The sequence below is a fragment of the Ochotona curzoniae genome, unplaced genomic scaffold (genome assembly GCF_017591425.1).
Source record: "Ochotona curzoniae isolate NIBS_2020 unplaced genomic scaffold, NIBS_Ocur_1.0 contig_3520, whole genome shotgun sequence".
NCBI classification, from domain to species: Eukaryota; Metazoa; Chordata; class Mammalia; order Lagomorpha; family Ochotonidae; genus Ochotona; species Ochotona curzoniae.
In genome coordinates, this window is record NW_024465894.1 from 3334644 (window position 1) to 3358477 (window position 23834).

Here is a 23834-nt window from a genome sequence, read left to right on the forward strand (position 1 = left end):
TACTTGAATATCAGTTACAGAGAGAGCTTCCGTCTTCTGCTGTGCTTCCCAAATGGCCACAATGGCCAGAGCTAGGCTGGCTTGAAGCTTGGAGATGGAAGCCTCCTCCAGGTCACCCCTGTGGGGGCAGGGTTCCAAGGACTTGGGCCATCCTCTGCTGGCTTCCCAGGCACATTACCAGGGAGCTGGAGTGGAAGTAGAGCAGCTAGGACACAATACAGCTGATTACACAGATGAAGGATTAGCCTGCTATGTGACCATCCCAGCTTCAGGAACCCTTATTTTAACTCCAGGTTTTAGAAATGTGGGTACCTTCTGATGGGGTGGTGTGAGACATTTGGAATCAGAAACATCAGAGACCCAGAAGTGTCATAATAGCCCGGCTTCAGCGGGTCACAGGAAGCCACTTCCTGCTATCTGCAGCAGGAAGGCTGGGACTGGAGGCCAGCCTGGTTCCTTGCTAGTCCAGTGACTGCAGGCTGCCCTGGGCTTCCACTTAATGCAATATTTGTTATCATTTAGACTTAGCTGGAAGGCTGCTGGGAGGACTAGCTGTGGGGCTCCATTCGGGTTTAAGGCTTGACCGAAGAGCTCACCATCTCCCTGTCTCGGGTGCCCTGTGTACCACTGGAGGAAAAGCCTGTGGTCGGGATTTGAAGAGTGATTCAAGGGAGTAGGCAGGAGCAGGTGGGGCCTACATTGATGCTGTGATTGACAGGCCCAGCTGTTTTCACTTCCTCCGCTCCAGGAGCTGTTGCCTCGCTCCCTGTGGGGCATTGTTTTAGACACAGGGCAAGAAGCCTGGCAGACCAGGTGTGTGGGTCAAGGAATGCTGCGTGTTTTCTCTCCCCCGTGCAGTGCGGCTACTTCTCTAAGCCCTTGGACTTCTCTGGGATTAAAGACCGGCCACACGCTGGGATCCTCTTCCTCTCTTCGCCAGAGCCCAGACATGAGACTATTTCGTGGCTCCCCCATATCATAGTGAATGTATCCACTGACCCAACAAGAAGTAACATCAGATCTGACTACTTACAGGTTTGCTTTAGAGGCAAGTGCTACATACTGTCAGTTAATGGTGGCTTGGGACAGCTGCTCCCTAAGAGTTCAAGTCCTGGGTCCTCCACTTTCTGATTCGAGGCAGCCGGTGAGAGGAGGTGCTGGGGTAAACCTGGTCCACATGTGGTCTTGGTTTCCCAGCATTTGGAGAGTGAACCAGCAGGGGAAGATACACTGTTTCCTCTGCTTTTTAAGTAGATAAAAATAAACCTTTAAAAATGAAACGATTTGGGGTCCAGTATACTAGCCTAGCAGGTAACATCCTTGCCTTGCACGTGCCGGGATCCCATATAGGTGCCAGTTCTAATCCCACCGTACCAGCTTCCCATCCAGCTCCCTGCCTGTGGCCTGGGAAAGCAGTAGAGGACAGCCCAAAGCCTTGGGACCCTGCACTCGCATGGGAGATCTGGAAGAGGCTCCTGGCTTTGGATCAGCTCAGATCCGGCTGTTGCAGCCATTTGGGGAGTGTATCATCGGACAGAATTTTTTCCTCTCTTTCCTCCTTCCTGTATATCTGACTTTGCAATAAAAAAAAAAATCTTTAAAAAATGTGTTGTAGTTGCAGCTTATTAGTTGGAATTATTGTTTACTGTTTGAAGCTTGTTAATTACATACTGATGTTTTAAACTTCCCTCCTTTTTAAACTTTTTTTTTATTTAAAAGGCAGAATTGGAGAGATTTTTCCACCTATCTGTGGTTTACTCCTCAGATGGCCTGAAGCCAGGAACCAGGAGCTTCTTCCGGTGTCCCACATGGCTGCAGGGGCCCAAGGACTGGGACATCCTCCACTGCTCTCCCAGGCTGGAAGTCTAGCGGCGGCTGAGGCTCAAGCCTAGGGCTCCTGGGACTCTGACCTCGCAGGTGGCAACCGAACGTGCTGCCCCAGCCCCCTCCCTTCTTCGTCCCGTTGTTTTTCCTGTCCTCAAAGCTTTGTCAGGCTCTTGGGAAGTTGGTGTGTCCCGGACACTGTGAGAGTGTGAATGAATGAATATGTGCTGGGGTTCAGGTGAACGAGTCAGGTGTGTGTGCAAGACTCTGCAGAGTGAGTCGGCGCCCTGAGCCTGGGACGCTTGGTCAAGTCTCAGAAAGGGGTCTGATGAGTGTGAGAGGCTGTGTGGTTCAGTGGGTGTGATTGTGAGTTCAGGCATCCCAGGAAAGCGTGAGGGGGGAAAACCTGAGCCGAAGTGTGTGATTTCTTGGGGCACCTGTGAATGTGCGCCCCGAAACCCAGGGCGTGTGTGTGTGTGGATGAGGGTGGGGGGCGCACTCGGCCGTGGCTGTGGCAAGGTGCGCGTTCAAGGTCCCGGCGAACGTGAACCTTGGAGACAGCACCAGCCAACGAGGAAGATGGGGTTTGGGGGTTGCGGCGGCCGGGCGCGCGCGCGTACTGCAGGGCGTGGGCGGGGGGCGCGTGGCCGGGTGGGCGCGCGTGGGGGGCGCGCGGCGCGGGCCGGGGGCGGGGACACTGCGGCGGCGGCAGCAACAGCAGCGGTAGCAGCAGCAGCAGTAGCAGCAGCAGCTGCGGCGGCGGCGGCGCGGACACGGCCCGGCCGCCCCCCGTGGCAGGCGCGGCGCGGAGGGAGCGGGCGCAGCGCGGAGCTCGGGTCCATGGTGCGCCCGTGTCCGTCGGTCGGGCCGCGCGGGCGGCTCCGCGCGTGGCCCGGCGCTCGCGACCTCGCCCCTTCGCTGCGGGCTCGGCCCGCCCGCTGCCGCCGCCTCCTCCCCCGGGGCGGCGCGGCGCCGGCGGGCGGAGGCGCGGAGGCCGGACCGGGCGGCGGCCCAGGCGGCGCTGGGGGCGCGGCGGCCAAGGCGGGCGGCGCCGCCGACATGACGGACAACATCCCATTGCAGCCGGTGCGCCAGAAGAAGCGGATGGACAGCAGGCCCCGCTCCGGGTGAGTGGGCCCGGCTCCGGCTCGGCTGCCTCTCCTTTGTCCGCGCGCCCCGGGGCTCCGCGCTCGGCCCGGCCGGGCCTGACAGGTTGGCGACTCCCGGCGCCATGAGCGCGGCCGGGCCGGCGCGGCGGCGGCTGTGTGTGCGTGTTGGGGCGGGGGCGTCCTCAGGTCCAGCCACGCGCCAGGTCCCCCGCCCGGCTCCATCCTTGCTGGGCCCAGGGGCCCGACTGCCTGGCGACTTTGGAAACCCGAAGAAGCCGGGCTCGCCCCGGCGCCGTTTACAGGCGCGCCGAATTAGGATCAGCTGTGTCTTAGAGCCGATTTATTGTTTCGGAACGGCTGGTTGTCCCTGGAAGCACGATTTAGGCAGTGTGGAGCCATGTCCCGCGCGTGGAGCGTCCCTCGGTCGCCCAGATGGGTCCTGCTTGGGAGGTCTCGGCCTCCGCCGTGGGGCTGCACCTCGGGTCTCTAGGCCTACCCCCAAACCTGGATGTGCTGAGACCACCTGCTGTCCGGATCACCACTGGCCCCTCCCTGCCCTGGGGGGTGCAGAGGCAAACCGCAAGCCCAGAGGGTGGGAGGGGGCTCCTGTTGGCCGGTTGGTGACGCTGCCCCCGCCCTCCTCCCGTAGCTGGGATGTGGGGGTGCAATCAGGAGCCCCCCTAGCCGGGGTGGGAGCTGCCACCTGCTGTGCCCTTGCCGCGGAGGGCAGCGGCAGTGGTGGGGGCTTCCCTTCCGCTGGATGGGCCATTTGCGCCCTGCCGCCTTCCTGTTGAGAGGTTTTCCAGGGCAGTGGCCTCGCCTGCGATTGTCTTACCTGGGGGCGGGGGAGAGGGTGATGCAAACTCAGATTCCCTGGCCCCGCCAATCAGAGTTCCCGGGGGTGGGACCCGGAGCTGCGCGCTTTCTCCGAAGGTTCAGGTGAGGCGGGCTCCAGCGGCGCTGTGCCCGCGGCTGGGCGGAGCCTGCGGCCACGGTGGCCCTCCCCCGCCTGCGCTCGGCCGGGCGGCGCCCGCTTACTGCCGCGTCAGTGGCTCGGGCCGTGGTGGTGGACTGCGGGGGCGGCTTCCACAGGTGTGCGAGGACTGCAAACACAAGATGGTGCCGGTTACCATGTTGTGGGGTTTTTGTCCCCCGGCTTCCTCGAATGTCCCTGCTCAGCCCCTGTATTTTGGTTTGGAATCTTGTGGTTCCCTAGTCGTGCCTTGAGCGATGGGAAGATGCGTGCAGGGACAAGCCAGGAGCTTGTTCTGGGTCTCCCATGTGGGTGCAGGGGCCCAAAGACTTTGTCCGTCTTCTGCAAGGAGCTGGATGAGAGGTGGAGCAGCTGGGACTCCTACGGGCACCCATATGAGATGCTGGTGCTGGAGGCAGTGGTTTTGCCTACTGCACCACAACACTGACCCCTGTCAAGTATGATTTCAAGTCCCCAGAGCAGGCCCATGCTGGAGGGCGTGGACTCGGGTGACGGAGGCCGAGGCTGCTGTGCCAGTGTTGCGGTGGATGGTCCTGTAAAATAGGACTAAGGGACAATGCCTGCACTGCTAGGCCTTATACGTCAGAGAGCATCAGGTGAAACCTCGTGCAGGTTTCGTCCTGGGTGACATTCACTCTGTCATCGAAACGGTTTGTAATGAATTTCTTTGAAAGACGAAGAGACAGCTTCCATCTGCTAGCTCCCTCTCCAGATGCCTGCAACAGCCAGGGCTGAGCCGGGCTGAGGTTGGGCGTCTGGAGCTCCAACTTGGCCTGCACCCGAGCCATCTCCTGCTGCCTCCTGGGGTGTGCACCCGCAGGAAGCTGGAGTCAGAGGCAGAGCTGGGACCCAGACCCCTCAGCATTGTCCCAACTCAGCTATGGGTGCAGGCGCCCTCAGCGTTGTCCCAACTGCCATAGGCGAGGCCCACCCCACCTCCTCCTCTTCCTAGAACATTTTGAATGGGATCTGGTTGAGCAAGCCTTCAGACCAGATACACCACATACAGGCTGCAGAAGAGCCCACTGCACTGGCAGTGAACTTATCCTCTGTAGAAATGTTCCTCAAGTTACTGAGGCAGACCAGCCAGGACCAGGGACCACTGTCATTTCTGGTTGTGGTGTTGACATATTCATTGCTTTCAGTGTGGCAGAGGTGGCACTGGGTCCGTTCCTCCTCATTACCAGGAGTCCTGTGCAGTGATGCCTCTGCCAACACCGAGTTAGCAAATCCTGACCCCGTGCTCATGGAGGAAGTAGGGCAGTAGGTTGCTGCAAGCCTGGGGTCACAACATTTTTGTCAACCGAACCGGACAGAACGTGTTTGAACAGGTCCGACACTGCATTTAGTGTTAAACATGGGTTCTCTGACATGGGACCTCCAGCCAGCAGCACAGGATCCGATGCCTGGACCAGCTCAGCATGTGTGTGCCCCCTCTGAGGCACTCCCCAGCCACCTTGTGTGTGTGGGGGGGACCCCACGTTGCAGCACTGCACATGGGAGCTATTTAAAACAGCAGTATTGCTGAAAATAGCACAGCCATGCAGAAAATGTGCCTCTCAGTGGCTCCTTGGGGACTCTGGCCTGGAGTGGGAGGGCAGCATGGATTGAGCAGGCTGGCTTGCCCCACTGGCGTGGCACTGGAGAGCAGTGGGCCATGCGAGTGTTTCTTCCCATGCACATGCATGGGAGTGGCTGGGAAAGGGCCGTGGGTGTGGGTTTAGGGGTTGCAAATGGGAGGAGTAGGTGAATGTGCAAATATGGAAACTGAGCGATAAAGATAGCCTGTGTGTGTAGGTGGATCCTGAGTATCCAATGATTTAATATCCATGGATTCAACCAACTCCATTTTGAAAGTGTTTGGGAAAAAATTATGTCTGTACTGACCATGTAGGCTTATGGAGCATTTTTTAAAAAGATTGATTTGTTTTTATCGGAAAGTCAGATATACACAGACGAAGAGAGAGAGGAAGATCTTTCATCCACTGATTCGCTCCCCAGGTGGCTGTAAAGGCCAGAGCTGAGCCAATCCACCGCGCGGGACCTAGAGCATTTTCTTTGTATTGCGTATCATGGCCACCTAGAGATTTAAAGTCTATGGGAGGATATGTGTGTATTGTATGCATATATCCCATCTCACTTTTTTTTTCTTAAGATTTGTTTATTTTTATTGGAAAGGCAGATTTCACAGAGATTTTCCATCCACTGATTCACTTTCCAAATGGCCACAATGGCCGGAGCTCAGCCTATCTGAAGCCAGGAGCCAGGAGTTTCTTCCGAGTCTCGCATGCAGGAGAGGGTCCCAAGGCTTTGGACCGTCCTCCACGGCTTTCCCAGGCAATAAGTGGAGCAGTTGGGATATGAACCAGTGCCCGTATGGGATTCCGGTGCTTGGAGGATCAGCCAATTGAGCCATCAGTCCTGCCCTTCTACTTTAGTTTTTTGTTTGTTTGTTTGTTTGTTTTTAGATTTATTTATTCTTATTACAACATCAGATATACAGAGAGGAGAGACAGAGAGGAAGATCTTCCGTCCGATGATTTACTCCCCAAGTGAGCACAATGGCCGGTGCTACACCGATCCGAAGCCAGGAAACAGTAACTTCTTCTGGGTATCCCACACGGGTGCATGGTCCCAAAGCTTTGGGCCATCCTCCACTACTTTGCCAGGCCACAAGCAGGGAGCTGGATGGGAAGCGGAGCTGCCGGTATTAGAACCGGCGCCCATATGGGATCCCGGGGCGTTCAAGGCGAGGGCTTTAGCCGCTATGCCACCGGGCCCCATCTACTTTAGTTTTTGTTTATTTGTTTTTGTTCATTTGAAAGGTGGAAACCACATGTGTATAGACACACACACACACACACACGGATCTTCCAACCAGAGGTTCTCAAATGCTCACAGCAGTTGGGATGGGCCAGTCCTCAGCCAGAAGCCTGGAACTCAGTGCGGATCTCATGTCCTTGAGCTGTCCCCTGTTTGCCCTCCAGGGTGCGCATCGGCAGGAGGCAGAAATCAGAAGCAGAGCCAGGGCCCTCTGATAGGAGATGTCGCAAAGGGCTTGCTGGCCGCTGTGTCCATCACCTGCCTTCATATGGTGTTTTATATAAGGGACTTGAACACCCTCAGAACTGGGTGTCCTCCGGGGACCTCGAGCCAAGTGTGTAGCACAGAGGTAGGGGCGTGGGTTTTTAAGTGCTCTTTGTTCTGATGGCAGTATCATTAGGTATGCAACATATCCAGTGTGTAGATGTGGGTGAAACACAGCGACATCCAGCCCCTCGCCCCCAGCCCCACCAGCCTTCCCCTCCCACTCAAGGGGTGCAGAGCTGTGTGGGCAGCGATTTGCTCTCTTGCATGACAACGGTCAGAGCATAAGTTGGCTGTGGTCCCTCAGGAAGTGCTCTGCCTCCTCTGCCAGCTGCCCTGCTGCACTGGTGCCAGCCACTTGCAGTCACAGAGCTCTGCCCTGGGCTGGGCAAGGCCTGCATTCTTTCTCCTCCAGTGACCAGGCAATGTGGCATCAGAACCCAATCAGGAAGCAGTGGGTGCCCCAGGCTACCCGGTCCAGGGTTGTTCCTGGTTCCACAGTAGCCAGCCAAGGCAGGGAGGCTCCTCTGTACCAGTCCCAAGAGAAGATGGGCAGCTGTTCAACCCTGGCAGGCCATTGACCTTGACCTCACCCATGTACGCAGCAAGGTGGAAGGAGGAGTTAGAGCCCTAAACCAATGTTCTTTGGGCTTTTGCTATTAATTCCCAGGAGAGTTCTCATGTGGCTGCTCAGACATAAGTGTGAATGTCAGCAGCTGAAGTGCGCCCTCGAGGCAGCCTGTGGGCAAGGGCATGGAGCTTCTGAGTTTAGTTTGGAAAGAGATTTTCCATTCACTGGTTCATTCCCCAAATGGCCACAGTGGTTGGAGCTGGGCCAGTCCAAAGCCAGGAGCCGGGAGCTTCTTCCTCGTCTCCCAGGTGGGTGCAGGGGACCAAGCACGTGGTCCATCCTCCATTGCTTTCCCAGGGCATTAACAGGGAGCTGGCTCAGAGATGGAGCAGCTGGGACAGGAACCAGTGTGCTTGTGGGGTACTGGCACCACAGGCGGATGAGTAGCCTGTGTGTTACTAAGCTGGCCCCCAACTTTACAGCTTTGTTTTTAAGATTTGTTTATTATGAAAGTCATAGTTACGCAGAACGAGAGGGAGAGACAGATCTTCCATCTGCTGGTTTGCCCCCAGATGGCCGTAACGGCTAACCCTAGGCCAGGCTGAAGCCAGGTGCTCCACCCGGGTCTTCTGTGTGGGTCTGGACTTGGACCACCCTCTGCTGCAGCCCCAGGCATGTCACCAGGGAGCTGGGTTCAAAGTGGAGCTGCCAAGACATGATCCGGTGCCCATGAGGGATGCTTTTTTTTTTCTTGCAAAGGCAGAGAGAAGGAGAGACAAAGTCTTCCATCTGCTGTTTGACTCTCCAAATGGCCACAGTGGCAGGAGCTGAACTGATCTGAAACCAGGAAGTTAGGAGTTTCCTCCAGGTCTCCCGGGAAGGTGCAGGGTCCCAAGGCTTTACTGCTTTGCCAGGTCTTAAATAGGGAGCTGGATGGGAAGTGGGGTAGCTGAGATACCATCCAGCCCCCGTATGGGATGACAGCACTTGCTGGTACAGAATTAGCCGATTGAATTACGTACTGGTCCGCAGCTGGTTGCAGTTTAATGCGCTATGCCACAATGCTGTCCCTAGCTGTAACAATTGTTGGTGACTTTTACCTACATAATCAGAATGGCTCTGATTTTATTTGGTAGCTTTGGTTCTCTTAAAGGTGAATATGGAAGCTTCATGTGTTAATTCAAAGACCAGGCAGTGGGAACATTGCCATGGGTGACTTTCTTATTTTTTTTAAAGATTGATTGATTGATTTGAAAGTCAGAGTTACAGAGAGCGAGATCTTCCGTCCACTGACTGACTCTCCGAATGGCCACAAGGACAGAGGCTGGGCCAGGCTGAAGCCAGGAGTCTGGCAACCTATCTGTCTTTCCCTTGTGGGTGTCAGGGCCCAAGCACCGGGGCCATCCTCCACTGCTTTCCCAAGGGAGCTGCATTAGAGCACCTGTGGTTTGCACCCTTGCTCTGGTTTCAGATGCTTACACCGTAGGTGGCAGCTGAATGCACTGGGCCATGAGGCTGGCGCTAAGGAGTCAATTTAAAGGGAAACAAGAAATGACTGAAAGTTCTTGGGGATGTGTAGATGTCCGTATGTCCTGCCCAGCATTTAGGAGGCAGTGACTGATGCTAAATGGCACCAATGGCCTAGGGATGTAATTAGTATAAGGGGAAAGAAACAAATATCCAGGGCAAGGTCATGGTTCAATACACTGCTCCTTCCCTTACAAGTGCCGGGATCTCATATGGGCACAGGTTCTTGTCTCAGATGCTCCACTTCCCATCCAGCTCCCTGGTTATGGCCTGGAAAAGCAGAGGTGGATGGTGTAAGTCCTTGGGAGACCTGGAAGAAGCTCCTAGTGCCTGGCTTTAGCTCAGCAGCTCTGGCCATTATGGCCATTTGGGAAATGAACCAGCAGATACAAGATCTCTCACTCTCTCTCTTTGTAAATCTACTTCCAAATTTAAAAAAAAAAATTAAAGAGGATTGATGGTGTGTATGGATTGATTTAAAAAAAATTTCCAAGTTATCTATGAAAAATGTGGTTTGTAAACCACGTAGCTGGCCACATTGGTGCAAGAATGGCATTTGTGGTGCTGTGAGAGAGGGAAGCTAGAGCTCCTGGCTGAGGGGGTTGGGAGGGAGGTGGGTAGGGTGTACCTGGCTATTTCCTTGTCCTGGTGACATCTCAGTGGTGTTTGCCGAATGCCAGCGAAGAGCCTGCTGGCTGCTGTCCTCAAGGCAGCATCAGCGGGCCTGGCAGAGATTCCTGCCAGTGCCAGGTGCTTCGCCGTGTTGCCTGATGGTTGGACACAGTCAGGCTCGACTTCAGGGCGTCTCAGCCCCAGCATTGGCAGCATCTCAGGTTCAGGGCATTCTCTGCAGACTGAAGCAGCAGGCCTTGACCTCTTCACCCACGGCAGCCAAACCTGTCTCCACGTTTGCGATGTCGTTTGTGCGTGAACTTGTGGACTGCAGGCTGTCTCCCTTGCAAGTGCAGTGTGCAGGGGCCGCTGTCGGGGAAGGGTAAGGCGGAGCAGTGGCTGCTGGGGTGTGAGGCAGGATGAGCTGTGGGTGCAGAGTCAGTGCTGTGCAGCAGGGTGACCGTGGGAGGCTGTGATGTAGCATGTGGCTCAGAATAGCTAGAAAGAGGGTTTGGAATGCGCTTACCAGAAAGGAAGGAAGTGGAGGGGATGGTTGTGTTGGTGACCCGGATGTGAGCACAGCACAATGGATATATGTATCAAAACATCACATTGTACCCCATTTAGATATGCGGTTGTTTATTTATTTGCCATTAAATAAATAAATACATGGATCAGAAAAAAAGGAAAAATGTCCAGATATGGTCCTGTGCCATCTTGGGGACAAGGTGTCCTTAAGGAGTACTGTGCTGGTACAGTGTTCACTCTGAGGGGCTGTGTTCCTGTTTTAACCCTTGTGAGTTACCTATTCTGTCTTAAAAAAGGGAGGGCAACCCCAAGAAACCTGTGGGGTGGCGGGGTACAGTGAACAAGCCCACCCCGTGGGGTGTGCACACCCCAAGTCAGTACCAGAGCTCGGTCCCTTGACCTTCCCCTCCAGATCCCAGTTGATGGGGCCTGGGGAGGCGGCAGAGGACAGAGTGCTTGGGTCTGCTGCCCAGTGAGGAGACCCGGGTGGAGCGCCTGGTTTTGGCCTGCAGCCCTGCTTTTGTGAGCTTTTTGAAAGTGAGCCGTTAAGAGAAAGTCAGCTATCCCTCTTTCTCTGCCTTTCAAGTAAATAAAAAATGAATATATGCACATAGGAAAGCCTACTGAGCAAGCAGCTTGTATGTGGACTGTCGCTCTCCACTGTGAGGTCAGCATTCTGATTTAGTGGCCGAGGAAGGCAGCTGTTGCAATGTGAGGGCGCTGTGGACTGAACTGCGCATGTGCAAGCCCCCAGCCCCAGCGCACCAAAAGTCATTGTGCAGGTGAGAGCCTCACAGACTGACTTAAGAGAGACTGGGTGGTCCTAGTCTCTCTGAAAGTGGCCTTGTAAGAGGAGGGGCTTGATGCACTCAGGCACCAGAGGGGACACTGGTGAGGACATTGGGAACAGAGCAGAAGTGGCCTCAGGGCAAGCCAGACCAGCTGGCACCTTGGCCTGGGGCCGGGCCTCCAGAATGATGTGGTGTCCTGGCTTAGGGCACCTACTGTGCTTTTGGCCTCACTCATTGTACTCTGGTGGCAAATGAACTGGGGAACATTTCTCTGAGTGCTGCTGGTTTAGCTGCTGCCATCTTGCTCCGTGCTTCTAATAAACCTTCGTTGTAAGCCGGTGTCCGTGAGTTCTTTTTCCACCCGAGGACTCTACCTCCTCCTGCAGGGATAACCTGCATGCCCTGCTGGTGTGGGTACCACTCCCACATGTTTGTTCTTACTGTCGTTGCCACCTGTGGCTGCTTGCTGATTGCTGTTGTCACTTCGGCCATCCCTCTTGCATAGTACCAGGCTGCTACTTCTGTCACATGCTAGGTGCTGGGTGCTGTTCAGGGCATTCTATGCCCCTTGTTCCCTGTAATTCACCTGACAGCCCCGTTGTACGCATGATCCAACTGTGGAACCAGAGGTTGGCTTTTTTTTTTTTTTTTTTTTTTTTTTGCTTTTGGCTTTGCTTTGACATAGACTGGCGTACATTTGGTTTTTAAGAAGATGCATCTAATGTGTATGGATACAGCAGACTAATCACAGCCTGTTTGAGAGTCTCTCTTATTTAAGATTGTAAATTTGGGGCAGGGGAAATAAGAGAAACACTGTTTGTGGGGATTCACCCCCCAAATAATTGACAGCAGGGAACTCCATCCGGGTCTCCCGTAGAGGAGCCGAGCGCTTAGCAACACCTGCTGCCTTCCGGGGTGCCCATTAGCAGGAAGCTGGACTTGGGAGTGGAGCCAACACTTGGACCCAGGGTTGTGGGTGTCACCAGTGGTGTCTCAAACGCTACACCCCTTGATTTGTCTTTAATTTTTGTCTTGGAAGTGATGTTTGTGTCCCAGGTCCTGGGCATCCAGAACAGACCCCTACAGCGAACAAAGGGAGATCGAGGAACCAAGAAGTCGTCCCTCAGGCACGGGGTCAGAGGGACCTGCCAGGCCACGTTCCCCAAAGTTCCGTCCCTGGCGCCTCAGCCATCCAGCGCCTACGCGGAAACCCTGGCCTTGGATTTTGGGCATCTCGGCAGCTTGCCAGCCAACTTGTTAGGGTATTCAGATCTCCAGGCTTTACACAGTCACAAAAATGTTACTGGAAATTTATAGCAAAGAGCTGAAAATAACTGTTGTTGATTCTTCATTCACTCCCTCCGTGAGTAGTCAGTACGCGCTCGCTCTGTCCCAGGCGGTGGTGGTGGGGAGATGGCAGCAAACAGAGAGCCCAAAGATGCACCCAGCAAGGTGCTTATGCTCCACCCCCCACCAGTGTCTCCCAGGGGTTCTGCCACCTTTGGGTTTCTTAGGTGCCGGAACCCCTGCTGTGGATACCCTAAGTTGGTTGGTTGTGATGTAGTCCAATACAAGCTACTGTGATCACTCCATTTTCAGGAAGTGGAGGCTCACAGGGTTGAATTGCTGTTCCAGGTGTTGTGGGTTCTCCCTAATGAAGGCTTCCCAGGCCGCCCACTGTGTGGGAGCCAGCATCCATATATTTATTTGTGTTTTGTTTCTCATTGTTTAATGTCTATTCCCATGCACTCGCCTACAAAATGTAGGCTGCATGAGAGCAGTGCCATTGGAAAAAAGCATTTATTTATTTTGTAAGACAAGGGAGAGGGAGGGCGAGAGACAGCTGCAGGTCCCATCTGCCTGTTCATTCCCCAGATGCCCAGAAGTCGGGAACTCCATCCACGTCTCCCACGTGGGTGACAAGGACACAGCCACTTGAACCATGATCTCCTGCCTCCCAGGGTGCGCTTTGGCAGGAGGCTAAAATCCGAGTGGGGTGGAGCCAGAAGGGGAACCGAGGCACTCGTGGTGCGGGCTGCAGGTGTTTCCACCAGTAGCTCAGCTGCTGCATCCAATGCTCGCCAGAGCGCGGTGTCTGCTTGTCTCTGCTTGTCTCCTCGGCTGAGTCCCTGTGTCAGCAGGTGGCTGCTGCACATAAGGATGCACTTGCTGATAGAACAGCGACAGGAGTTCCCGTCAGCTCGCACCTGTGCTGACCGGGGCTGAGCAGCTGTCAGACAGGCACTCATGTTTCCTGAGCTTTGTGCCAAGTGAGAGACCAGGGAGATCTGGGTGGAGAACTGCACATGGAGAAGCAGAGGGGGTCATGCATAGCCCACCGAGGTGTGGGTGCCCAACCACAGGACCTGGCTCGGAGATAGATACACACACACACACACACACACACACACACACACACATAGCCTCCCTACCTCCTTCCCCCACCCCTGTCCCGACCCTGGGACTTCTCCCATTATTAAGTCCTGGAGCTCCTGTAACAGGGGAATTGAAGACGCAGTAGCTGGAATGTTCGAAAGCCTTGATTCCTCTCTGTGTAACCAGTTGCTGTTAAGCAACATAATAACAGTTCATTTCGCTGTTGAAAACTTTTTTTTTAAAGATGTATTTAATTTTATTTGAAAGTTGGGTTTACAGAGAGGAGAGTCAAAGAGAAAGATGTTCTGTCCGCTGATGGTTCACTCCCCAAATGACCACAACAGCTGGAACTGAGCCAATCCAAAGCCAGGAGCTTCTTTGGGGTCTACAGCATGTGTGCACAGGGACCCAAGGCTGTCGGACGCCCTTCTCTGCTTCCCCAGGCTGGGTCTGGAAAGGCCAATTACACCCATGTGGAATGCTGCTTCTGCAGGTAGAGGATTAGCCTGTTGAACCAGTGCCCCAGCCCCTGCTGTTGTAAATTATAACCTAATGTATAACTAATATCTTTTGGTATTTAAAAAGCACTTATCTGTTTATTTTAAGGAGTTACAGAGGAGAGGCAGTGAGAGCTTCTGTCTGCTGCTTCCTTTCTCAGATGGCTGTAGAGGCCAGTGCTGTTAGGCCAAAGGCTGGAGCCAGGAGCTTCATCAGGGTCTCTCCTGTGAGTGACACAGGCCATGAAGAGGGAGCTAGATCGGAAGTAGAACACCTGAGACTCGAACCAGCGCAGTGCCTGTACAGGATGGCAGAGGCACAGGCAGAGGCTTGATATGCTGTACCAAAGTGCCAGCCCCTACAGCGTGTATTTTGATATACATGCTTTCCTGTTCTCGCGGCTCTTGTAGGCTGGGTCACGTGGAACACCTGAGCATCCAGGGGCTGCAGTTGCCCATTGCTGGGTGGTTTTCTGGAGTGGCTGTGCTGCATTACACTCACAGAAGCCTGGCCACACTCTGGGCTCAGAATTTGAGTGGCAGCCTTCTGCACCTGCTGTGGGACGCCACCAGTGTCTGGCTTGTGGCCCAGGGGAGTGTCACTTCTGGCGGCAGGTTGGGTAGTTATTGGGGATGTGTTTGGGAGTTTGCAGGCAGTCATTAAGTCCTTGGTGGATGAGAAAAATCAGGTTGTGCTCTGTGCTGTTTCTCATGGCAAAACCATGTGTAGGTGCCAGGGCCCTGGGCCAAGATAGAGCTCGCCATGCAGTATCACCTGGAACAGGAGAACCGGGAGTAGTCCCTGCCCTGGGTTGCTGTGCCAGCCCTCAGCACTACCCGCCCCGGTCATCGTGCCAGCCCTCAGCACTTCCCCCGGGTCATTGTGCCAGCCCTCGGCACCTCCCCCCCAGGTCATTGTGCCAACCCTCGGCACCTCCCCCCCAGGTCATTGTGCCAGCCCTCGGCACCTCCCCCCCGCCCACACTCTAAAGGTGACCTCCCCTGGATCAGGAGGGTGACCTGGCAGGCAGCCTTAGATACATGGCAGTGCCAAGGCCATGCCCCTGGTGGTGCAGCACTTCGGCATTGACTGCTGCATGCGCCTCCGTGGGAACAGGTAAAGGGGAGAGAATGGAGGCTGCGGCTCCAGGCAAGGCATGCCTGCAGGGTGTCTTGAGGTTAAGAAATGAGGATTCAAGCCAGCCTCTCTGGTTCATGCTGGAATCTGCCACATACGTCCTGTGAGTGAGTTCCCCTCCCTGCAGAGAGGCTATGGAAATAGCATCCTCTGGTTCATGGTTGTATAATGTAGTGTTAGCCATGGCCACAGGGCTACAGGGAAGAGAGCGGTGGGCCCATGCCATGCCACGGGGACCTCTGCCGTGTTTCTGTCTTCTGTTTTTTTTTACCCAAGATTTTCTTCTGCAAAGTTCAGAGGAGCGGGGGTCTCCCACATGGTGGCCCAGGTACTTGAGCTGCCTGCAGGGTGCTCCTCAGCAGGAAGGTAGATCTGAAGTGGAGGCTGGGCTCGAACCCAGGCACTGCAGCAGCATCTCGGCAGTTGCAGGGCCAAACGGCTGCCCTCACTTGCCTTTTGTGCTCTCCCAGGTCTGCCCAATGCCGGATGTTGAGGCTGTTTGTTTATTTCTTCCTGGGTGTTCCCGTTTCCTGAGAGGCCGGTGTGAGAGGCAGGCAGGCAGGCAGGCAGGCAGGGAGGCAATTTTGGCAAATATTTACCGAGTGCTTGTTGATTGTGAGGGCTGGCTGGAGCTGAGGAGGGCTTCTGTGGAAGGCCCACTCCTTGTTAGTTTTTGCAGAAACATTGTTGCCTTAACCCTTTCCTCTAAATATTTGCTTTTCCCAGTGCCTTCAGCCAGACTGTGGGAAACCAGTGTCCACCTGGTCAGCACACTTACCTAGCAAAACCAGTGTTTGTGTTTGAGTCAGATGGTTAGAGGCCCACTTTGATTTGTCCTTTATGCATATAGAGGGGTAAGCAGGAAGCAGGCTGGACTGAATTATTTGAGTCTGACACCTTAACCTGGTTGTGTAATTGTGTAATTGTTGCTGTCTACAATGAGAAACAATGAGAAAGCTTTTTCATGTGTGGTTTGTTTTTTTTTTTTTGGTCAGGTTAGTATTATAACATTTATTAGAAGGTTTTCTTTTTACCTGGAAAAACAGCTTAAGGGAAATCATGTCATTAATTGAATGGGTATGGTGTGGCCCAGGTACTGTCGTAGGCCCATTACATGTACAAACCTCAAATGCTCAGAGGAATTCGGCAAGGCAGGTGATATTGTTGTACAGACAGAAAAAACAGGAATGAAAGCCGTGTGGCCTCCAGACCAGAGCCAGGCAGCAGCGTCAGGCTGGGGTTTGCATCTGAGCTTGCTGGGTTTCCACCACTTCCCCTCTTCTCGCTTGCATAGCTCTGCTGTTTTGAAGCTATGCTCCGTAATTTCTCACTCTGACAGCTCATTTTGTTAAGAAGTCTCAGTGTTGGGGCTGGCTTTGTGGTGGGAGAGGATTAAAGTTATAATGCCAGCATTCTGTAGGAGCGCTGTTTCAGATCCTGGCTGTCTCGCTTCCCATCCAGCTCCCTGCTGATGAACCTGGGAAAGCAGTGGAGGATGTCCCAGGTACCTGGGTTCCTGTCGCCCATAAGGGAGTCCCAGATGGAGCTTCTGGCTTCAGCCTGGCAGACCTGGCTGTTGTGGCCATTTGGGGAGTGATCTAGCAGGTGGATCACTTTTTCTCTGTCACTCTGCCTTTCACGTAAACCGATAGAAAAGAAATAAAAAAGGAAAGGGAAACGTCATCCAAGACCCCAAGAAGACAGTGCAGCTCTGAGAAGCAGCCCCTTGGAGACCTCTGGGTGGGGGCAGGAAGCCCCCCAGCGTGGCAGATGGCAGATGCCATCGGCAGGGAGCCTGGCTGCCGCCTCTTCTGTCGGGACAGATGGGAGAATGTGGCCCCTTGCAGCTTTGCCAGGGTCAGGGTTTCCTCTGTACATCTGCAGTTCCGGCGATGTGGGCAGACAGCTTGTGGGTGCTGCCAAGAGGAAGTTTAGGGAATTCCTGGGCAGGAATTATGTCATGCTGAGGTCTTCAGTGATGCTTTCTTTTTCACTTTTCCTTCAGCATTTATAGCTGTGCTCTGGCTTGCTTGCTTTTTAAAGGGTTATTGTATTTGAAAGGCAGAGTGACACAGAGAGAGGTAGAGGCAGAGATCTCCCATCCACTGGCTCACTCTTTACATAATCTGGGCAGCCCTTGAGCCATCTGCTGCTGCTTTCCCAGGCCCATTCACTAGGCGCTGGATAAGGAGTGGAGCAGGAAGAACTCTAACTGGCCATTCAGTGTGGGATGCCCATGTCTCAAGCAGCAGCTTAACTGCCTGCACCACAGTGCTGGCTCCTGGCCACTTGCTGACATCAAGCACCTGCTGGTGTCTGGATAGGATGGAGGGGTGGAGGCCAGGACCTGCCACAGCTGTGTGCCGTGGCCAACACCGTGACCTGCTGGTCCTGAGTCATGGGGTTTGCTTTTCACATTGTTGACTTTGAAATTCTCTGACACTTCCCTTAAGTGACACTGCTTTCCATATAGACAAGTGATGTGAGGTTAGCTTTTAAAACACCTTTATGTGAACAAAGTGAGTAAACTTTTAAAGCCAGGAGTTTAGGAATATGATCTGGGCCAGAGTGCCCAGGCTGGGTACCGTCAGCACTTTGGGTTGGGTCATTCTCTCTCGCAGGGCTGTGCGTGGTGAGGTGCTGAGCTGTGTCCCCGGCCTCCCCACTCATGAATGCCAATAGTTTGCTCTAACTGTGACAAAAATGTCTGCAGACACTGTCAGAGACTCACCTGGGCCCTTGCCCGGGTCAGGGAGCAGACCTGAATGCAGCTGTGGTGGTGAGGCACAGCTGGGGCTGGTGTGTGATGTGGGTGGTGGTGGTCACAAAGAGGCCTTGGGAGACAAAACTAGGAGCATGCATAAGGAGAAGGGAGTCAGCCACCTGTGCGCGGGAGGCTTGGGGTGCAGGAAAAGGGCTTTCGGGTGGGGGGCTGGGAGAGATCCCTAAATGTGCTTTCTGGGCTGGTGGCTTGGGCACATCCCAGCCTGAAACAGACGGCAGGAACTGTCAGCACCCTCTGCTAACAGCCCAGCACTGTGCTCACCAGAGGAGCAGGGCAGGTACTGAAGGGTGATGTTTGTGCTCAGAGATTGTCACCAACTGGCACAAATATGTATGGGTGTGGGCAGAACAGATCATGGGCAAATGCACAAGGGCTGTTCTTCGCGGCCCCTGGGGAGTCTTAGAGTGCCAGAAAATGTGGGGAGACTGACAGTGAAGCTGCACGATGGTTATGCAGACAGAGCTGTAAGTGGTGGTGCCGGGTGTGGGCGCTCTTAGCTCAGGGTGTGCCTGGGCAGGCTGGGCCCACTCTGCTTTCCTGTTCCCTGTAGATTTGGCAGGTGCAGTAGCAGAGCCAACAGCTGAGTCACTGAGTTCTCCGTGGCTCGGCTTTCCCACTGTGAGGAGGGGGACGATGCCAGCGTCTGTCTATTGGGTTGTTGTGAACGTGGAGGGAGGCAGGTCCTCTCTTCTGGGTGGTGTGTCCATTGGCTTCAGTCTCCATGGGGAGCTTGTTGCATGCCAGGCTCTGTCTATGTCCAGGGCTTTGCCTTTGCAGTCCCACCTGCCTGGGCTGCCGTGCACTGCACAAGGCGTGTGGATGCTGCTCTGGTCCCCTGGCCAGGCTGTCACTCTGGGCCCCTGCCCTACCAGTCTTCCAGAGCCACACACCTTCTCTACACGCTCTCTCTTCCTTGGCCTCATTTTCTCAGTTGTTGTTCACTGTCTCACTGGATGGAAACCCAGCACTGAATGCTTCCAGGATCCCGGGTGAATGAATGGGTAGCCAACAGCAGCTGCAGTTACTGGCTGTGTTATTATTATTTTAAAATGATGTATTGGGCCCGGAGCGGTGGCGCAAGTGGTTAAAGGTCCTCGCCTTGCACGCCCGGGATCCCATATGGGCGCCGGTTCTAATCCCGGCGGCCCCGCTTCCCTTCCAGCTCCCTGCCTGTGGCCTGGGAAAGCAGTCGAGGACGGCCCAAAGCTTTGGGAACCTGCACCCGCGTGGGAGACCCGGAGGAGGCTCCTGGCTTCGGACCGGCATAGTATCGGCCCGTTGCGCTCACTTGGGGAGTGAATCATCGGACGGAAGATCTTCCTCTCTGTCTCTCCTCTCTGTATATCCGCCTTTCCAATGAAAAAATAATAAAAATAAATCTTTAAAAAAAAAATGATGTATTTATTCAAAAGGTAGAATGAGAGAGAGAGAAAGGAAGGTCTTCCATGTATTAGTGCATTCCCCAAATGTCCATCACATGTAGGGTTGGGCCAGGCTGGAGCCAGGAATTCCATTCACTAGAGGAATAGTGGTGAACCCCACTCCCACCAGCCCAAGCAGCAATGCTGGCCCCTATTGTTATTAAGTGTTTAGTTAAATACAATTTGCTTGAAAGTCAAACTACTCCTGTATTGAAAGTGTGCTAGGTGAAAAGTGAATGAGTGATGTGAAGAGTCACAGACTAAGGACCTTGATGGGTGTGGGCCTGTGGCAGTGGCTGCAGGTGCCACGTGGGTCGCCCGCTTCTGGTACTGGACTGCCTGTTGTGATCGGAGCCACTGCCTGCTTCCGATGCAGGTGTCTGCTGATTTGCCTGGGAGGAAACGGACGATGACTCAAGGGCTTGGGTTCCTGCAGCCCCTGTGGGAGACTGGGATGGAGATTCTGGCCCGGCTCTACTGTGGTGGGCATTTGGGGAATGAACCAGTAAATGGAAAATCTCTCCTCTGTCTCTGTCTCACTTTGCCTTTTGTCTTTAAAAGGGAGGTGGCCTTGAAGTTGATGACGTCAAGCTCTGCTGATACAAAGCCCTTCTGTTATCTTATGCCAAACAAACCCTTGGCCCTGCTGTGCAGTGAGCTTGTGAGAAAGGAGAAAGCAGGCTACAGTTCCAGCATCTGGCCCCTTCCATACTTAGGGCTTCGTGCTGCATGGCATCTAATGTCTGGATGTGTACTTCTGTGAATTTAAAGATTTATTTTTTTATTATTTTTTATTGGAAAGGCGGATATACAGAGAGGAGAGACAGAGAGGAAGATCTTCCGTCCGATGATTCACTCCCCAAGTGAGCGCAACGGGCCGATACTATGCCGATCCGAAGCCAGGAGCCTCTTCCGGGTCTCCCGCACGGGTGCAGGTTCCCAAAGCTTTGGGCCGTCCTCCACTGCTTTCCCAGGCCACAAGCAGGGAGCTGGAAGGGAAGCGGGGCTGCCGGGATTAGAACCTGCGCCCATATGGGATCCCGGGGTTGCAAGGCGAGGACTTAACCACTTGCGCCACCGCGCCGGGCCCTACTTCTGTGAATTTAGCTGGAAAACATCCCAACAGTACATGGACAATGTAAAAAATATGGATAATGCTGAAGAATTCTTGGAAAAGCTTTCCTTACTGCTTCTTCCCAAGGGGGGCTGGTACTGTCAGCTAATCCAGGGCATTTCCTTGCACCTGCAGGGCCACGTCGACGTGTGTCTTCTCTTGCTTTCTTGCAGAGACTCGCGTCCTGAGCACGCCTTTGAGCCACTCTGTCTGCCTGGACCCTGTCTTTTGAATGGAGCCATTTCGTGTTCCTCCTTCCTTGACAACTCTTGCCGGTTCCGTTTCCTTGGCTCTCTGTTTAGTTAACCCCTCTTCCTGTGATGAATGCTTATGTTTGTTTGTAGTCTGTGTGTAGTGAGTATACTGATGTATTGTGCACATGCCTGCATTTGTAGGTTAGTGAAGAACAGCAGTAGCTTAGTGCAAGGAATTTTCTGCCAGAATGGAGCAGAAAAAAACTTGCATAAGTAGCCTGGCAGTATGTGATTCTCTTAGCTTCTTTCATTGAAAACATGAAACTGTGGGATTCCCCCTATACTCAATATAAGAAAATTGGGAGGTAAAAGTACTTACAAAAATAAGTGTATGTGTGTTAAAGATGTATTTATTTTCATTGGAAAGCCAGATTCAACAGAGAGAAGGAGAGACAGAAAGATCTTCTACCTGCTGGTGCACTTCCCAAATGGCTGCAACAGCTGGAGCTGAGCAGACCCAAAGCCAGAAGCTGTTTCTGAGTCTCCCAAGCAGGTACAGAGTCCCAAGACTGAGCCATGTTCTGCTGCTTTCCCAGGCCACAAGCAGGGTGCTGGATGGGAAATGGAACCTCCAGCACATGAACCACATGAACCAGCACCTATGTGGGATTCTGGTGCTCAGGCAGAGGATTAGCAAGTCGAGCCATTGCACTAGTCCCGTTTGTATGTTTAATTGTGACATGCTTAGTTGCTTGTGTGAAAGGCAGAGTGAGATTCGGTGCTGTAGCCTCGTTGCTAAAGTCCTCACCTTGCATGTACCAGGATCCCATGTGGGTGTCAGTTTGCATTTTGGCTGCTCCACTTCCTATCTGGCTCCCTGCTTGTGACCTGGGAAGGCAGTAGAGGACGTCCCCAAACCTTGGGACCTGCATCTGCATGGGAGACCCGGAAGAAGCTCCTGGCTTTGGATCGGCCCAGTTCCAATTATAACGGCCTCTTGATGGGTGACCTAGTGGACGGAAAATCTTTCTGTGTCTCCTTCTCTCTGTAAATCTGACTTTCCAATTAAAATAAAAAAATAAAAAAAGGCAGTGGGAGAGATATCTTCCATTCACTAATTTGTTCCTCATGTGGCTACAGTAGCCAGTGCTGTGCCAGCACTCCATCTGGCGGTCCCATGTGGGTGGCATGGACCAAGTATTTGGGTCATCACCTGTTGCCTCCCAGCTACGTTAGCAGGAAGCTGGATTGATGGGAAGCTGAGGTGGGACTGGCTCCCAGATACTCTTGGCCTAAGATAAATTTTAATTCTGCCAGATTGAGTGAGAATTTCTGTTAACATTTGCCCAATTAAGTATTTCTGGAGTTGTAGCATTCCCAGCTTACTAAGATCTGCAGAGCAATCAACAGGGTTATCTCAGAGTTCCTGTCTCCGAAGCAGCAGATCTCTGCGCCCTGCTTCCTCCTGCCCGTCCCCACGCCTGCCTTTCCCCACATCCTCCATAGCCCCAGGTCATGCCCGGCTTTGAACCTGGAGCAAGGATGGGGCGAGGCATCACCCTCCTGGAACTTCTGTGTGTGTCTCTGTCTTTGCCCAGCTTCAGAAGGAGCCAGCACGTGTTCCTGGAAGTGACCCCTGGCCGCACTCGAGGTCCCAGCCACCAGAATTATGATGCCATTTTTAAGACAGAGTGTTATGTGTTTGCCTGGGAGTTGTGCATGTGTGAACAGGTGCTGGCCGGCTCATCTCCAGGGTCCTGTTACATGGGCATGTGTTTGCCCTGCAGTTCCTGACCTGTGGGAGAAAGGGGAGAAGAGAAGTCTGCTGTGGAAAAGTAGCTATGGGAGTTGTGACATACCATTGGTTTATTTTCAGCTGGTGACTTTCTGGGGCGTGCGGGGCTGGGGTTGTCTGCCCTCCTGGCTCCACGAGCTGGTGCAGTGTGTGTTCTACAGCTTGGGGTCCTTGCATTATGCTGCTCGTGGGGGATTGCACCTCTCCAAGCACCCAGAAATGAACTTCCTGGTGCTGCCTTTTTTCTTTTGAAGATTTATTTTTATTGGACAGTCAGAAGTACAGCTAGGAGGAGAGACAGAGAGGAAGATCTTCTGACTGATGATTCACTCCTCAAACAGCCACAATGGCTGGAGCTGAGCCAATCTGAAGCTAGGAATCAGGAGCCTCTTCTGGGTGTCCCACACAGGTGCAAGGTCCCACGACCCTGGTGCCTATATGAGATCCTGGTACATGCAAGGCGAGGACTTTAGCCATTTGGCTATCGCACTGGGCCTGGTGCTGCCCTTTTAATATGCTCACAGAGTGGCCCAGTCCTCTTGCCTTGTGAGAGTAACCTGGGTGGTACAGAGTGCCTGGGTGGACGGGTGGGTTGGTGCTAATGAGCTGCCTAGCTCTGAGAACCAGATTGGGGTGGCAGGTGTATTGGGTTCAGAGATGTTGCCTTGTGTATGCTCCTCCATCACGGTCGAGGGCAGAGCTGGCTGGTTCTCGCATCGCGTTCAACTTGGGTGCTTTGCTTGACTGCTCTGGGCTTCCTTCTCTCATCTGTACAACAGATTGTGCTTATTGTGTTAAAATTACTTTTAGCTTATGTCTTCTAAATTTGTAAATGTATCCTACTTTTTTTCCTCTATGTATTCTATATTTTTGACATAAATCCTTTAGGCTGGAGGACCGGCTGCTTCTCTCTTGATCACAGCTTCTTAGAAGTGTCCACACTGTTTTCCAGTGTTGGGGCTTGACCCAACCAGAGTGTGTGCAGAGAAAAATATTCTGGGATGGGTGGGCAGATGTGGGTGTGGCCTCAGCAATATGGATGTGGCCTCGATGATGGTGCAGGGTGGTTTGGGTGTAGTCTGGGTGGTGTGAGCATGATCTTGGTGGTGTGTCTTTCCCGCAGGTGCTGTGAGTGGCTGAGATGCTGTGGTGGAGGGGATCCCAGACCCCGCACTGTCTGGTTGGGGCACCCCGAGAAGAGGGACCAGAGGTATCCTCGAAATGTCATCAACAATCAGAAGTACAATTTTTTCACCTTTCTTCCTGGGGTAAGTGCCAGCAGAGTCATGGGTTTTTTCCTCTCTTCCCAGCGTGGGAACGTGGCCTTGTAACCAAAACATGGAAGAGGAATGTACCTGATCCTTAAAATCCATCCTCAGTAGAGGGAAGGTGGCCTGGCCAGTTGTCGCACTCGCATGGTCATGGGCATGTACTCAGCCACCCTCCCCTCTAAGGCACGTGGCTGGCATGT

At 53.7% G+C, this 23834-nt stretch overlaps 1 protein-coding gene across 3 annotated transcripts in view; it reads left to right on the plus strand.

Annotated features, from left to right (window-relative positions):
• Nucleotides 1-2644: 2644 nt before the first annotated feature.
• ATP9A (ATPase phospholipid transporting 9A (putative)) overlaps nt 2645-23834 on the plus strand; it is a 95177-nt gene continuing 73987 nt past the window's right edge. Inside the window, exons 1-3 of one of the 3 annotated variants that reach the window (XM_040981299.1) lie at nt 2645-2803; nt 2840-2951; nt 23487-23631. In XM_040981299.1, coding sequence (XP_040837233.1) covers nt 2665-2803; nt 2840-2951; nt 23487-23631 — 396 coding nt within the window. In that variant the 5' untranslated portion in view covers nt 2645-2664. Of the gene's footprint in view, nt 2804-2839; nt 2952-23486; nt 23632-23834 lie in introns of those variants that run through there. The other 2 variants (XM_040981298.1, XM_040981300.1) reach the window with 2 other exon arrangements.